General features: G+C 35.7%; 1 protein-coding gene across 1 annotated transcript in view; it reads right to left on the minus strand.

The window, feature by feature from the left end:
* The window catches only part of EGFEM1 (EGF like and EMI domain containing 1), a 693,443-nt gene that overhangs the window by 115,126 nt on the left and 560,778 nt on the right, over positions 1–17,539 (minus strand). The window contains exons 6-8 of the mRNA XM_059888727.1: positions 10,249–10,368; positions 8,188–8,310; positions 4,595–4,732 (exon numbers count right to left, since the gene is read on the minus strand). Coding sequence (XP_059744710.1) covers positions 4,595–4,732; positions 8,188–8,310; positions 10,249–10,368 — 381 coding nt within the window. The remainder of the gene's footprint in view (positions 1–4,594; positions 4,733–8,187; positions 8,311–10,248; positions 10,369–17,539) is intronic.

A 17,539-nucleotide genomic window follows, 5' to 3' on the forward strand; every position in this document is an offset into this window, starting at 1 on the left:
TTTCATAAACTGGGAATTCATAAACTGAATTCCCATTGGCTATTTTACATATGGAAATGTATTAATGTATATGTTTCAATGCTATTCTCTCAAATATTCCCAGCCTCTCCTTCCCCCACTGTGTTCAAAAATCTGTTCTTTATCTCTGTGTCTCCTTTGCTGTAATGCATGTAGGAACATCATACCGTCTTTCTAGATTCCATATATATGCATTAATATACAATATTTGTCTTTCTCTTTCTAACTTACTTCACTCTGTGTAATAGGCTCTAGGTTCATCCACCTCATTAGAACTGACTCAAATACACTCCCTTTTTATAGCTGAGTAATATTCCATTGTGTTATATGTACCACATCTTCCTTATCCATTCATCTGTTGATGGGCATCTAGGTTGCTTCCAGGTCCTAGCTATTGTAAATAGTTGCTGCAATGAACACTGGGGTTAAAATACTACATTTTAAGTTTTTTTTTTTTGGGGGGGGGTGGTTTCTTATTTCAAGATTTTTTAAAAAGTCTTCTCATATACCACCAGAGCCTCTAAATACATACATCTCATGATTCCTTATTCTATCTAGTATCACATCATATTAATTGGAAAAATGAGTTAGTCAATCTATCATTTTATGATCCATTTTGGATTCTTCTTCTATTATCATTCCTCTGGGGCTATTTCTTGTCTCATGTATAGAACTCATTAGAAATCCAATGCATCCTTTCTTAAAATGCCCTGTCCCTTCAAGCCTTATACCATGTTTTCTTAAATTTCTTTATTCCTTCTCAGATCTTTTTTTTTTTTTTTGGTAAGATCTTATTTTTAATTCCTCTGCCTCTCTGATGATCATATTTTTCCTACATTCTCCAACATACCAAATATTACAACACGGCAGAGAAATTCACCTGTAAATTTAGCTCTAATCAAAAATACAGAATCAATTATAGCAAGTAAAACAATTTAACATTTCAACTATGACTTCAGAAAAGCATCAAAAGTAAACCTGGAAAGGACTTGATCTTCTGTATCTGTTTCCCACACATAGTCACTGAATAAAGCACCAAAGAGTAGAATAATATTTTTTCTGATAACTACCAATTGTTAAATTTAGTGAACTTATTGCTGGTGAGACACTTGTATTTTGTATAGCTGTCTTTCAAATTGTGTTAACACATCACTAGGTTTTATCCCTAATAAATGCTTGCATTTGGGCAAGACTGACCATTTGCAGACTAGATGACTTATCTTTACATTTATTTGTATATTCTCATGTAAGAAGAAGTAAATTCTAAAATAAGCTAAAGAGAAAATTATTTCTCTCATGCATAAATGTTTTTACAAAGCATTCATGCCTTTAATCTGTTCTCAGGCAAGTAGGCAGACTATGTATATGCACACTCCAAACAAATCATTGCCTTTACTCTAGAGAATATTTGGTTTTTAGGAATGAGTGTTATTTATTGTTGGAAAATGAAATAAACTTGAGCCATCAACAAAATAATGTCATCATGTTGACTGCTGAAATCTCATAAATGTGTAATTTTCTATATTTTGACCCTGGCAGATGTGATTTTTGCTGGCTGTAAATATGAACTTTACCAAATTGTACTTTTCAAAGAATCAGGAAAGATATCAAATTATAAGCTGCAAACAAAAGCCTTAACAAAATTCCAGTTTCCCTTACCGAACAGTGAAAAGGAGAGAATAAGAAGGAAGGAAGGAAGGGAGGGAAGAAGGGAGGAGGGAAAAAAGAAAAGAAGTTCTTTAGTTTTTCCAGAGATCCAAATGCTAGCAAGGTAGAAATCTATAAGCATATTTTTCACTACATAAGAAGGTGCAAGGCAAGCAACTGGCTTCATTAAGCTAACCACTGTAGACTGAGAAAAATGCAGAAGGTGATGCTGGATTAAGAAATAACAAGCAAAGACATTGTTTTGGTTTAAAAATTTATGAAACCCAAATACTTTAAAATCCCTTAAAGTTCACTCTGTCACATTAGTGCCAAACTAAAAAAATCCCAACAACTTAGGCTTTTGGAATTCACCTCTTCCCTTATGGTACTTCAATTTATTTTGAACTACACTGAGTAGCATTAGATGGTCGAAGTTTTTTTTTTTTCAGTACTCATATCATAATTTTTAAGAAATATTTTTGTGATAAAATATCACAAAAGAAAACATGCAAATAGGGTATCCTAATTTTCAAATGATGACAAATTGTTTTCGAGGCTTGTAGGTGCTCTCAGACCCAGGGCACACAGTAATTTAGTTTGATGTTTGCGTTCAGTAGTTCAGTTGTGTCTGACTCTTTGCGACCCCATGGACTGTAGCCTGCCAGGCTCCTCTATCCATGAAATTTTCTGGGCAAGAATAGTGAAGTGAATTGACATTTCCTTTTCCAGGGTATCTTCTTAACTCAGGGATGAAACCCGAGTCTCCTGCTCCTCCGGCATTGGCAAGGGGATTCCTTACCACTGTATGACCTGGGAAGCCCCAACGTATTGCTGAATGACTACTATGTTCTGATTCCTGGCCACACGGAGGTCTGAGGTCTGTAAGGGTTGTAGGAAACTTCACCTTGGGAAGTCTGTTATGTAAATAAAGGAAAAAATGCTCTTCCATTCAAGAGCTTTTTAAAAAATGCAACAGTATACCAGGAAAGTCTGAGGCAAAATAGCTGCTTCTAACAAAAGGGAAGCTAAGGAAGAGGGATAGAGTGATGTCAGGGAAATTTCCTGCAGGAGTAGGAAAACTAGAGATGCTCACTCTCCCAATTTTTGGTAGATATTCGTTTTTCTCAGAAGTTCTAGATTAAACATTTCACTATGGAGCAAGCTGGGGTGGAATTTATTCTTCTCATTGTCTACAGTGACATGTTTTAATAATATGTTGAAAAAATTATGTTGAACTTCCTGATGTTCAAGCTGGTTTTAGAAAAGGCAGAGGAACCAGAGATCAAATTGCCAACATCTGCTGGATCATGGAAAAAGCAAGAGAATTCCAGAAAAACATCTATTTCTGCTTTACTGACTATGCCAAAGCCTTTGACTGTGTGGATCGCAATAAACTGTGGAAAATTCTGAAAGAGATGGGGATACCAGACCACCTGATCTGCTTCTTGAGAAACCTATATGCAGGTCAGGAAGCAACAATCAGAACTGGACATGGAACAACAGACTGGTTCCAAATAGGAAAAGGAATATGTCAAGGCTGTATATCGTCACCCTGCTTATTTAACTTCTATGCAGAGTACATCATGAGAAACTGGGCTGGGCTGGAAGCACAAGCTGGAATCAAGATTGCCGGGAGAAATATCAATAACCTCAGATATGCAGATGACACCACCCTTATGGCAGAAAGTGAAGAGGAACTCAAAAGCCTCTTGGTGAAAGTGAAAGTGAAGAGTGAAAAAGTTGGCTTAAAGCTCAACATTCAGAAAACTAAGATCATGGCATCCGGTCCCATCACTTCATGGGAAATAGATGGGGAAACAGTGGAAACAGTGTCAGACTTTATTTTTCTGGGCTCCAAAATCACTGCAGATGGTGACTGCAGCCATGAAATTAAAAGACGCTTACTCCTTGGAAGGAAAGTTATGACCAACCTAGACAGCATATTCAAAAGCAGAGACATTACTTTGCCAACAAAAGTTCGTCTAGTCAAGGCTGTGGTTTTCCCTGTGGTCATGTATGAATGTGAGAGTTGGACTGTGAAGAAGGCTGAGTGCCGAAGAATTGATGCTTTTGAACTGTGGTGTTGGAGAAGACTCTTGAGAGTCCCTTGGACTGCAAGGAGATCCAACCAGTCCATTCTGAAGGAGATCAGCCCTGGGATTTCTTTGGAAGGAATGATGCTAAAGCTGAAACTCCAGTACTTTGGCCACCTCATGAGAAGAGTTGACTCCTTGGAAAAGACTCTGATGCTGGGAGGGATTGGGGGCAGGAGGAGAAGGGGACGACAGAGGATGAGATGGCTGGATGGCATCACTGACTCGATGGACGTGAGTCTTAGTGAACTCCGGGAGTTTGTGATGGACAGGGAGGCCTGGCATACTATGATTTGTAGGGTCTCAAAGGGTTGGACATGACTGAGCGACTGATCTGATCTGACTGATCTGAAAAAGTTATCCTTTCCTATGGCTTTGAGCTGGGTTTTCCAAAGAATAATATCTTCTAATGTTTGCTTTTGGAATGTAGCTACCTGCCGTGTCAAAGTTGAACATGTATCCAAATTATCTCCAAGTTGAAAACCAATGAACATGATCTGCTTCTGCTTGAGGTGGAGAGAGTTAGGATGGCAGCATTTGTTGTTTGAATTGCAAATTAGATGGTTAGATAAGCCTTGGAATATTTTCTAGAAATAAAACTGTTAAGTCACATATATCGCTAATAAGTTTTAAATCTTCTTTAACTTCAAAGTAAAACACTATGATATCTTCTGTCCATAAATATTTCTTTTACATTATCCAGTAGCCAAAGACACTGTTCATTTTACTTGTAGTTTGAGAGGTGTAGCTACATTATAGCACCAAGTATTAGAGAAGAAAGGGCTAAATGAATCCAGGGCAACTTCTGAAGGAAGATAGCATTCACCATACATTACCTATGCATGTTTTCTCATCTGAATCGAGCTGGTGTCCATGGTTACAGGAGCATCGGGGCCCACCAACTGCATGTTCACAGTGATGGGAACAACCACCATTGTTCTTTTCACAGCTATTGACAATTTCCAATTCAATCCCTTTCCAAAACAAGCAAAGGGAGGATTATTAGCATAACAACAGAGAAATATGAATACATGGCAATAATGGGTACACTCTCTCTCTGTTGGGAAGAGGACAAACTTTATTGGAAATTTGTCAACACTCTGAGCATATAAAAGTTTGAGAACTATTAAGCATTGTACATATCTGACACTGAAGTGAAGTGTTAGTTGTTCAATCATGTCCTACTCTTTGTGACCTCATGGACTGAGCCCTCTAAAGCTCCTCTGTCCATGGAATTCTCCAGGCAAGAATACTGGGTAACCATTCTCTTCTTCAGGGGATCTTCCCCACCCAGGGGTTGAACCTGGTCTCCTGTATTGCAGGTGGATTATTTACCCTCTGAGCCACCAGGGAAGCCCTGTACATATTTATATCATATCAAAATAATAATAAATCTATAAATAATATTAAAATGACAAGGTGATACAGAAAGGTAATGAGTCCACCAGTGGTTATTAAACACATCTTAAAGGATACTTACCTATGGCAATTTTTGGTATTTTCAGAGTGTAAATATATATATGTGTGTGTGTGTATTGAATCAATGATCAGAAAGCAAATAGTTTGCCAGTTGACATATCTGTTCTCAAACTAATGGTATGTTAATATGTGCCCCTTTCCTAGGCTGTGAGCACTGTTATGGAACAAAAGTATGAATACAAAACCAATGAGTTAGCTGATTATATGTAACTAGCATCATCTTTATAGCTATGATGTATGCAAGAGTCATTTTGTATATAAACATCCTATTAACTCAAACACCAACTTGCTGACTGTGGTACATGCCACTAATTGGGGGCATTTGAGGGGACATCTACCTCAGTGTACAGATGCCAATATTCCTGAGCCCACAGGTATTATAATCAATCATTTTCTAAGTGAGAAAATGAAAAATAAAAGAATGCTTTGAATCGTTGTGAAAAATATGGAATTAGATACTCTGCTATTTTCACCATTGGTCTCTGTTCTTCATTTGTGTTGCTTAGACACACCTCTAATGAGAGTGACTATGTTGGTTCATTTCCTTCCATTTTTACCTCCTGAAGAACAGAACAGAACAGAAAAGAACAGAACAAAGGCACTCAGGATTGTGGCATTCTTTGAAAGCCTATATTACCATTCAAACTGCTGAGGTATCTGCTGTTTTTCTTGTATGGTTACAGTACAGAAATCATACTCCAGATCTCAGCCTCCTGTCTATGGTAGGCAGCAGCCTTATGTGTCCCAGAACAGCCAGGACGTATCCCTGTCTTTGTGCTCATCCCTCTGTGCCTTCATCATCTTGTATTACGCAGCTCATAACAGATGTTCAAAAATAGGTTTTGAATGATTGACTAAACAAAAGAAGGATTATGCTAATCAATTTATTGTTGAAAATAAGAATGCCTTTGGGTTTAGAAACAGCTAGTTTAGGACTGAGCTAAATGAGAAAGCTAAAGGAAAGATTGAAATAATTAAGGGAACTGATATTTTTCACAATATGTTAACATATACTCTTTAGGGAGACATATTTCAAATTTTGGCTCTGGTTCTTGTTTTTCTCCTGTGATCAATGCAGCTCTAAGATTGCTGGAGGTAATTTACTTTAAATATAAATGGTATTATTGGAACCTCACAAAAACTATACGAGGCTAAAACAAGTGCATACTCACCTCTAACTTACCAACAGAAGTAAATGTTTTTGATATGGATGATACAATTAAACTATCATACTTAAAAATATGCTTTAAAAAGTTTAAAGACTGATCCCTGTGTTTTCTCATAGCAAATAATCATTATTTGCTCAGTATATTAAATATGCATTAAATGTGTATGGAGTTTAAGTTCACTATATATTGCCTGGTAGTTGTAGAAAATTTTATTTAACCATGCTGGATCTGGAATTTTTAAATTTCTAACCCCAAGATAGTGATAGTTCATTCATAGAACACATTATGCTATACAGTATTTTGAGAACTTCTGAAAAGAAATGATATAGGTACAAAATATCATTGTCTTAGGAAAAAGTTAAAACGATATTTGCCTAAAATAGGCTGCTATATGAAGAGCACATAATTTATTGTTAAATATGACCATGTTCTGAAAATATTTACTCCACCTACAAGTTTTGAAACATTCATTTTCACCAAGAAAGTTTTGTATGTCAGTTAGTAAATATTGAGGTCTGGTGAGAGCTACACAAAGAACTTAGCCAAATATTCACATAAGGGAAATAAATGTAAAAATACACTTCAACCAAATGTATTCAACTCTAGGGCAAATTGCTTTCCCAAGTAAATTCTACGAAAGCTTGAACCTCACGACTCATTAGCGATAATGGCCCCCTCTTTCATGATAACTGAGAATGCACCAGTCTGATTGCAGGGGTTTTTATCTCAGGCATCTGTAAAATGTCCTCATCTCCTAAACCTCTGACCACATTAAAAAGCCAAAATATTAATAGTACTGAAAAATCCACCGACATTTCTCTTTGCCTGAAAGAACTCCTCGGGGCACCAAGAGAAAGACTCACTTTGGAAAAAGTTATATCCTAATTAGTAGTTAATTCTTCCCTCCCATCTTATTTTGTTTGCTCTTTAAAAGATAAATATCACCGCAGCAAAACTGCCCTGTCTTTAGGCAGTAGAAATAAACCAACAGAGTTTACGGCTACACTGGCAACCCAGGCATTAAATAAATGTAGAGCTTTATGCAGTGGAGGAGAATGAAGAAGTTAGTGACCTTAAGACTGTCTCTTCATGAGAGAGCTTAGATAAGAACACTAGCTGATTTAATCTGTCACTGTATTCTTCTTCATGATCAAAGCTGATCAAGAGATGTATGATGTATACAAACACATAACAAAGTTAAAAGGATAATATATTTGGAGCTTAGAGACACTAGTTCAAGTTATAGTTCAGTCACTGACTAATTTTATATCATTGAACATTGGGCTTTGGCCCTGATAGGAGAGAACTGGGAAGGGCATCTTTGGAGCTGAGATCAGAAATCAGACGTGGTACTACCATCTAGGCCTGCCCCTCACCCTACTGGTTCTTTCTTTCTTGCTGGCTCCTTTCCCCTGAGTGTTACACTGGAGTTATTAGTGTCCAATAAATATTGCAGGACAGAGGTGGTGATGGATGACAGACTCCTCACAAAGGAGACCCATGGGTCCAAGAGAGCCCCAATCCAGAAGACCTGAGACTTAGTCCTTGTGGTCTACAAAGAGGACCATGATGCTGACCACATTCTGTGGACTCTGGGCTCCTATTTCATCAAATTAAAATGAGAGGGTTGGCCTTCTAAGCTCCCACTCCCACCCTACGCCAGTGGAAAACATTCTAAGGAGCTCTTACTTTGGCAAGTTATTCAGCACAATCCTTTTATTACTCTTGCTTAATACTTGTAAAATGCCACACATTCCTGGGCTGCGATCACTGTCACTTACTGTAACACTGTTTTCCATCAGCTCCCAGCTCAAAACCAGGTTGGCAGGCACAAGTGAAAGATCCCACTGTGTTCACACAGCGATGGCTGCAGGGAGCAAGCCTTTCAGCGCATTCGTTTATGTCTGCAGAGAGAGATACACAGGAGCTGTGTCTTTGGAGCTGGAATTAAGACTTATTTACAACTATAAACATGAATGAAAGCATCCCCTCCCCTTCAACCCCTGACAACAATGCCAACAAATATAACAGTAAAATATCACATAGGCTCCATATTTGCAAATAAACCAATGTAAAATGACAAGAACTCTGTGGCAGGTCTCATTCATGTTCTTAAACACTTTTTTTCTATTAGAACCTACTTCTTATTGTTGTTTAGTTGCTCAGTTGTGTCCAACTCTTTGTGATCTCATGGACTATAGTCTGCCAGGCTCCTCTGTCCACGGGATTTGCCTGGCAAGAATACTGGAGTAGGTTGCCATTTCCTTCTCTAAGGGACCTTCTCTACCCAGGGACTGAACCCACTTTGCCTGCATTGGCACATGGAGTCTGTACCACTGAGCCACCTGGGAAGCCCCATGAGAAACTGCTGCTATCTATTAATTTGAAGAAAGAGAAAACAAACAAAAATAGACCTTTTCTATCCCCTAACAATACAGATAGAACACTTTAATTTGTCATTGTGAATATATATCAAATTCTTAACCAAAATTGGTATCTCTCTGACTTAAGACAGTACAAGTGGCCCCACACAAGGCAGATTTGGAGTCTTCTTAAGTAGCAATCCATAGTATATGTTCCACATATGATTGTCACAGTGCCATTTAAAACCTGGTGCCCTCTCTTTCTCGACACCAATAGACAAGTCTATTCAGTATAACATCATTTTGTGGCCCAGGAAGTTTATGCTCCCCTTACTCCACACCTGCCTTAAATGAATAGGTTTCATTATCATTTTCCCAAATAGAACTTCCTCCTTATATTGTCCTGCATGTCACTCCCACCAGGACTCTTAGTTTAAGAGAAATGCTTATCTTTCTAAGGTATTTACAAAACTCTAAGTAGGCAGAAACTTTGGGGACAGTCTTTTTAGGAATATCACTCCAGATATCAAAATAAAAATTTGAAAAAGATATTCTATAAATTATGGCTATATATATATTTCTAAATTTTCCACAGGTATTTAATAAGATCCTATTTTGTGCCAGATACAGAGTAAGGTAGGTTCTATGTAAACAGAGGACCAAAGCATAAATGTTCTGTGTTAGAAAAGTATGTTTAACAATCCACAGAAAGTTTTATCTTACTTTTGGCTTAAAGGAAAAAAAAAAAAAAACTAACTTAACACTAATTTTTATGTCTAAATCTTTTTCAATTTCTCAAAGCATTATCATTCACATTAGTCAGGAAACATTTTGTATTTTCTTAATTAACCCCAATAAACTGTTTTTCATTTCATGGAAATGTCGTGCTAAAAATGAAGGATTCTGTGATTTCTCAGAAGTTCTTAAAACAAAGACAGTCCCACAGGAATGACTTCATTTATTAGTTCTGGTCATGAAGTAATTTATCACTTTCATCTTTGAATTGAAGTATGTCTGTTTTGCTATTTCTAGGAAATGGAAATATGTAACCTTGTATTTCTAGAGTTTCTTTCTCTTTGGTTTTAATTATTCCTAACTTCTGAGAACACTCATTTGCACATACTTGATTTTCAAAGGTTAGCCCCACCTTCTGTAGCCTATAATAAAAAACTCCCTGTGCAATTATGGAAGGTTTTGAAATATTAATTTTGGAATTCATTTCAGAATGAAAAACAGAAAACAAAAAGAATTAATTCTGAAACTACACAGATTATTTTTTGTAACTAAAAATTTCACTGAGCTTTTGTATTAAATAGTATCATAAAAAATACCTTTCAGAATGATCAAATAAGAATATAAATGTTTCTTTTTAAGCATAAATGAAAACACCTTTCTCCTAGCTGTTCTGACTATTCAAAACTGAATTACCACAAAATTGCAAACAATTACCCAATTAATCCATCAGCTTCAACTTCTTACCAGCACAGCCCTTTTTGTCTTCAGATAGTTGGTACCCTGGGTGACAGGCACACCTGGCCACGCCATTCTCACTCTGACAGATGTGGGCACATCCATTCCCACCTGTGCAGGGGTCCATCTCTAAAAGCAATTAAGCAGTGAGAGTTTGTAATTCAATAACTGCAGAAAAACGTGCAGAGCAGAAGTGTAGATAAAGATACAAGAGAACTGGGACCAGAGGGCTTCTCATGTTAGGATGATAAGGCCTTTGGAAAGTCTTTCCCACTTTCAGATGGGAAATGGGTTCCTCATTTTCTGATCTGAATTCCAAAATCTGAACAAATCTAAACATGAATCAAGGTCAAAGAACTGGCTAATTTTACTCTTTTTAAAAGTCTATCTGCTGTGCTTTTGTACCCAAAGTTAAATAGAGCCAGCAGGAAATCCTCCATACACCTTTGCATTTTTTTCTCTTTCACTCCCCACTTACTCTACTCATTTGCACAGCAGTTATCCTCATATAAACCTTTCACCTCCTCTCTATTTCCTCTGCCTTGGAATAAGCAACCACGGTGTGAAGAAAAGGCCAACTGGAGTAAAATGGAAGAGTCTTAGCTACAGCTACCATGGAGATGGAATAAAGAAGTTCACATCCTACTGAAATTAGTCAGTGACCTCCTTCTGACCTCCTCCCCTTATTTGCTCTTTTCTTAGTCTCAGTCATATTCTTTGGAAGTCCAAAGTAATGTAAAGCCACATGTCCCATCCAGAGTACCTCCACACAGAGCTTATTTGTTGAATTCATGAGTTAAGTGATCCTGGTCTAAGTATGAGAAACAGCCTTGTCTACATTATAAGCTGCTGGGGTGGGAATTTCTTCTCTTGCATGCTCCCCTTTCCTTTTTTAAAATAATGCACAGAATACAAAAAAAAAAAAATGAATAAAGCTACCTTGTCTCCACATTTACTCAGTTTCATGCAACCACTATCATACATAAATGCTTACATGCTTTCATTGGTTTCTTGCAAACCATTTCAGACTTTATGAAAATATAAGTGATACAAAGATCTTCTATCTATCTATCACAGATGCAATACACATTGTTCTGCTTCTTGCTTTTATGTAGGGAGAGATTGAATTAAATTTGTAGATCAATTTGGGGGAGTATTGTCATTTGAACAATATTAGGTTATCTGATCCATGAACACGAGATGTCTTTCCATTTATTTTAGAATCTAACTTATTTTAACAATGTTTTATAGTTTTCATTACATAATTTTTGCACTTCTTTTGTTAAATATGTTCCTATGTATTTTATTGTATTCAATGCTATGGTAACTAGAATCATTTCTAGTAAAAAAATGATTAAAAATCATTGATTAAAAATCAAATAATGATTAAAATGGTTTTAATAATGATTAAAATCATTATGATTTACTATGAATCATAGTAAAATCATTAATTTTACTTCCAGATTTTTTAGTTGTATAGAAATCCAATTGATATTTTACATTTTGATCTTTCATCATGTAACTTAGCTGAATTTCCTTATTATTCTAATAGCTTTTATTTTTTAAGGTGTATTTCTTAAAATTTTCTGTTACAAGATCCTGTCATCTGCAAAGAAAGATAATTTACTTCTTCTTTTCTAACCTGGATGGCTTTTATTTTCTTGCCTTTTTGCTTTGGCTAGAATGTCCAGTACAACGTTGAATAGAAGTGGTATGAACAGATATCTTTGCCTCATTCCTGATTAGAGGGGGGAAGCTTTCAGCATTTCATTATTAAGTAAATATTAGCTGTGTATTTCTCATAGATTCCATTTATTGGTTGAGGAAGTTCTCTTCTATTTCTAGTTTGGTGAATTCTTTTATCATGAAAGGGAACTAAATTTTGTAAAGTTCTTTTTTTTTTATCTGCATCTATTGAGATGATAAGGTTGGTTTTAATATGGTATATTTTTAAATACATAATTTTTAGATGTTGAACCCATCTTGATTTCCTGAGATAAATCTGATTTGATTATAGTGTATAGTTTCTTTTATGTGTTGTTGGATTTGGTTTACTAGTATTTTGCTGAGGATTTTTAGGATCTACAAACATACAAGATTTTGGTCTGTAGTCTTCTTTTTTTGTGAAATACTCTTCTGATTTTGGTATCAGGGTAATACTGGCCTCATGGAATGAGTTTGGGATTATTCTCTCCTCTTATATATTTTGGGAACACATTTTTCAACTGATGAAAAGAAAACAACTCAGAATCCTATACCCAGCAAAATTACCCTGCAGGAATGAAGGAGAAACCAAGACATTTCCACATGATGGAAAACGAAGAGAATTTATCTCTAGCAGACTATTCTGAAATTATGTCATTTTTTTTATAAATAGAAAGGAAAGTATTTTTAAAGAAAGGAATGGTGGAGCACCAAGAAAAAAAGAAAGAACAACAGCATAAGAAAGAGCAAGAATAAGAAAAATATGAATATATACATATATATACAAAATTTTGTGTATATACAAAACATTATATATGCATTATATATACAATATATAGAGAAACATATATAAATACAATAAACTTTACTTCCCCTCATGAATCTTCTAAATTATACTTAATAACTGAATAAAACATAACATTGTCTAATATGGTTCTAAATGTACATAGAGAGAATAGTTAAGCAATTATATAGGAATGGAAAAGAGTAGAGAGAAAGTAGTTAAGGTTTCATACCTCACTTGAACTGGTAAAAATGATACTACCGGTAAATAGTTATACACAATATAATACCTGACAATCAGGAAAAAGCTAGGTAAAGATATACATTCAAATATTTGGCAAAACTAATACAATATTGTAACGTTTAAAAATACAATAAAATTAAAAAATAAAATAAAATAAACTGTAGTTGATTAACAACAACAAAAAATTGTTATGAATAAAGGGAAATGGAATTTTAGAAAAATGTTATAGTAGTGTATAGGAAGACATGAAAAGATTCAGAAAAATGTAATACAACAGAAATAATAAACAGAAAAAAAGAAATGTCAAACAAGTGTGTCATTACATGACTACATTCATGTAAATGACTTACTATGCCAATTAAAAGGCCCAGTTTTGAAGAATGACTTAGAAAACATGACCTAACTATATGCCGGCTACATGAAACTCACTCTAAATATAATGATATAGGCTGGTAAAAAGTAAAAGGATGGAAAAAAATACATATCATACAAACAGTGATCAAAAGAAAGCAGGAATGGCACCATTAATATCAGATAAAGTAGATCTCAGCGCAAAGAAAATTACCAGAGACAGAGACATACAATAATAGAAAAAGAATAATAAAAAGGGCAATTGACCAAGGAGACATAACAATCCTAAATGTAGGGATTCCCAGTTGGCACAGTGGTAAAGAATCTTCCTGCCAATGCAGGAGATGCAAGAGACACAGGTTTGATCCCTGAGTTGGGAAGATCTCCTGGAGGAAGAAATGCCAAACCATTCCAGTATTCTTGCCTTGAAGTCTCCATGGACAGAGGGGCCTGGTTGGCTACAGTCCATGGGGTCCCAAAATGTTAGACATGACTATGAATGCATGCATAGACACGCATATGCACCAAACAATAGTACTGCAAAATGTGGAAAAGAAAAGCCACTATCAATCCAGAAGATCTAATTGACACTTACAAAACACTACATTCGACAACAGCAGGATATATATTCTTGTCAAGTGCCTCCAGAACACTAAACAAAACACACTTTCTATGTGATCCATAGGCCACAAAAAGTCTCAGTGGAAAACAAAAATCATCAAGTTGAATAAAAATAAAAATTCAATACCAAAAATTTGAGGACACAGTTAAAGCAGTGCTGAGAGGGAGAGAAAGAGGGAGAGAGATTTGTGGTACTAAATCCATTGGAAATGATCTCAAATCAATAATCTAAGCTTCCACTTCAAGAACTCAGAATAAGAAGAGCAAAATAAATCCAAATCAAGTAAAATGAAGAAATAGTAAAAATGAGGGCAGAAAGCAATAAAATTAAAAACAAAAAAATAGATAATACTATTGAAGCAAAGAGTTGGTTCTTAGATCAATAAAATTGGCAATGGTGACTGACAAAGAAAGTAAAAAGTACAAATTACCACTGTTCAGAATGAAACAGGATATTACTATAAACCCTGATGACATCAAAAGTATAGTAAGACACTACAAACAACTCTGCTGAATTTGGCGACTTGGATGAAATGGGCTAATTCCTTAAAAGAAATGCAAACAATCACAACTCAATCACATGAAACAGAGAATGCATATAGCTCTATAAATCTGAAAAAAATTAATTCATAATTAAAACATTCCACAAAGAGAAATTTTCCGGCCTAGATAATTTCACTGAATAATCCTACCAAACTTTTAAGGAAGAATTAACATCGATTCTAAAATTTCTCCTAGAAAATAGAAGAAATACTTTTTAACTTATCTATTTTATGAAGCTAGTATTCTGATACCAAAGCCCAGCAAAGACTTTCTATTTCTAAAAAAGAAAAAGAAAAGAAAATACTATAGACCAATATTACTCATCAATACAGATGCAAAAAATCCTTCACAAAATTTTAGCAAATAGAATCAGTAGTACATACACACAAATTATACAGCTTGACCAAGGAGGGTTTATTGCAGCATACACAGCTGGTGAAATATTCAAAATCAATGTAATTCTTCATATTTACAGAATAAAGAAATTCACATGATCATATTAATTAATGTAAAATATTTGACATAATTCAATACAATATTCGTGAGAGTCTCTTGGACTGCAAGGAGATCCAACCAGTCCATTCTGAAGGAGATCAGCCCTGGGATTTCTTTGGAAGGAATGATGCTAAAGCTGAAACTCCAGTCCTTTGGCCACCTCATGCGAAGAGTTGACTCCTTGGAAAAGACTCTGATGCTGGGAGGGATGGGGGGCAGGAGGAGAAGGGGACGACAGAGGATGAGATGGCTGGATAGCATCACTAACTCGATGGACGTGAGTTTGAGTGAACTCTGGGAGTTGGTGATGGACAGGGAGGCCTGGTGTGCTGCAATTCATGGGGTCGCAGAGTTGGACACAACTGAGCAACTGAACTGAACTGAACTGAATACAATATTCATGACAAAAAGAAAATGGGAGCAGTGAGAAATTTCTCACCTAATAAAAAGCATATATAAGAAACCTATAACAAATATTATGCTTAATGATACTGAATTATTCCCCCCTGGGACTAGGAACAACACAAAAATGCTTACTCTCATTGCCCTATGCAACATAGTGCTACCATAGCTCACACAATCAGGCAAGAAGAGGAAATAAAAGGATCATAGATCAGATGGAAAGAAATAAAACTATTCCCATTTGCATATTACATGATTTGAAAATCATGTTTGAAAATCCTAAGGAATCTACAAACTCTCAGAACTAAAAAGTAAGTTCAGCAAGGTAGCCGGATACAAGGTACACATACAATGATAAATTGCATTTAGATATACTATCAATGAACACATGGACAGTGAAATTAAAAAGGCAAAACATCTGCAATTACCCAATTACAGGACACATTCTATATCTTTGAATAGATTATATACAATTCTTTGAAGGCAGGAAGCTGACTTATATACCTTGGTATCCTCATACATTTAGAATCTATATAGAAGACATTTTATAAACTGTAGTTTGTTGGAAAGAGGATACAGTTATCAGAGATTTGGTTTCAAGTATAGGTCTGTCAGTTGCTGAAAAACTGAAGGACACAATAGATACAGGATGGTAGACTCTAGATGCATTCAAGGGAATAGGACCATGCTCTTGCCCTCCCGGACTGTTCATTCTGCTGGATGAAGTAGCCAGTGTATGAGTAAATCGGTAAGAAAAATCATCACAGATTATTGTGAGTGCTGTGAAGGAAATAAATAAGATGCTGTGAAAGACAATAGCTTAAGAGGAAAGCCTTGACTGGAAAAGAGAATTTGGGGCAGAGGTCTCAAGACACTGAAGTAGAAAAGGCATTGCATGTTATTGTCATCATTCAGTCCCTAAGTAGTGTTCAACTCTTTGTGACCCCATGGACTGCAGTGCGCCAGGCTTCCCTGTCCTTCACTATGTCTTGGAGTTTGCTCAAACTCATGTCCAATGAGTAGGTGATGCTATTCAACCATTTCATCCTCTGTCACCTGCTTCTCCTCCTGTCCTCAGTCTTTCCCAGTATCAGGATCTTTTCTAATGAGTTGGCTCTTCACATCAGGTGACCAAAGTATTGGAGTTTCAGCTTCCGCATCAGTCCTTCCAGTGAATATTCAGGGTTGATTTCCTTTAGGACTGACTGGTTTGATGATCTCCTTGCAGTTCAAGGAACTTTCAAGGGTCTTCTCCAGAACGTTCAAAAGCATCAATTCTTCAGTGCTCAGCCATCTTTATAGTCCAAGTCTCACATTCATACATGACTACTGGAAAACCAAAGCTTTGACTATACAGACCTTTGTCGGCAAAGTTATGTCTCTGCTTTTAATACACTGTCTAGGTTTGTCACAGCTACCATAATGAAGCCTGTGGCTGCACATGCAGTCCACAGTAAAGATTTGGGAATTAACTAAGTTCAGTAGTAAGACACTGAAGAGTTTAAATGGATAAGTGGCAGGGTCAATAGTAAAATTTCCAGGTCTCCTGAATCTTGCCTCAATAATCATTTTCTCTTTATTGAGTTGGTTAAAATATGTGTATTTTATTAAGAAAATACTTCATTACAAAATGGTAGCCCTGAAGCCACATAGGATAAAATCTTTCACTGACTTTGCAATCTTAAAATCTCTCAGTATCTTGCATTCTTATGCACAGTTAAGGCATTTCAAATTCCAAAGAAATCGCTGTTTCGTTTTTACTTTCTGTGTAACTTGAAGAACATAAATAAGAAGGTAATTTGGATGTATGAGTTGGCATGGATTTCACTAAATATGTTAGTTTAAGAGCAGTTTAAAATAATATGTTGCAATTTATCTTGAACAGCTCAAATTCTGGCCGGAAATCATTTTAAAGGTTTGATTATTAGTCAAAATTTTGGGAAATGTTTAAGTAAAAAAAAAGTATTTATCTTATTTTATGTATTCCAGTATAGATTAAAACCTTATTTAGATTTTTAACAAATATGATATTAAAATATGATTTAAAAATTGGTTGTGATTATAATATTGATTTCAAATGAATCTTTGTCATATACCTCTACTTTCCAAAGACTATATGGGATAAACAGCCACAGAGAAATTCCTGACTTATTTGTA

This window comes from Bos taurus, chromosome 1, assembly GCF_002263795.3.
Source record: "Bos taurus isolate L1 Dominette 01449 registration number 42190680 breed Hereford chromosome 1, ARS-UCD2.0, whole genome shotgun sequence".
NCBI lineage: Eukaryota > Metazoa > Chordata > Mammalia > Artiodactyla > Bovidae > Bos > Bos taurus.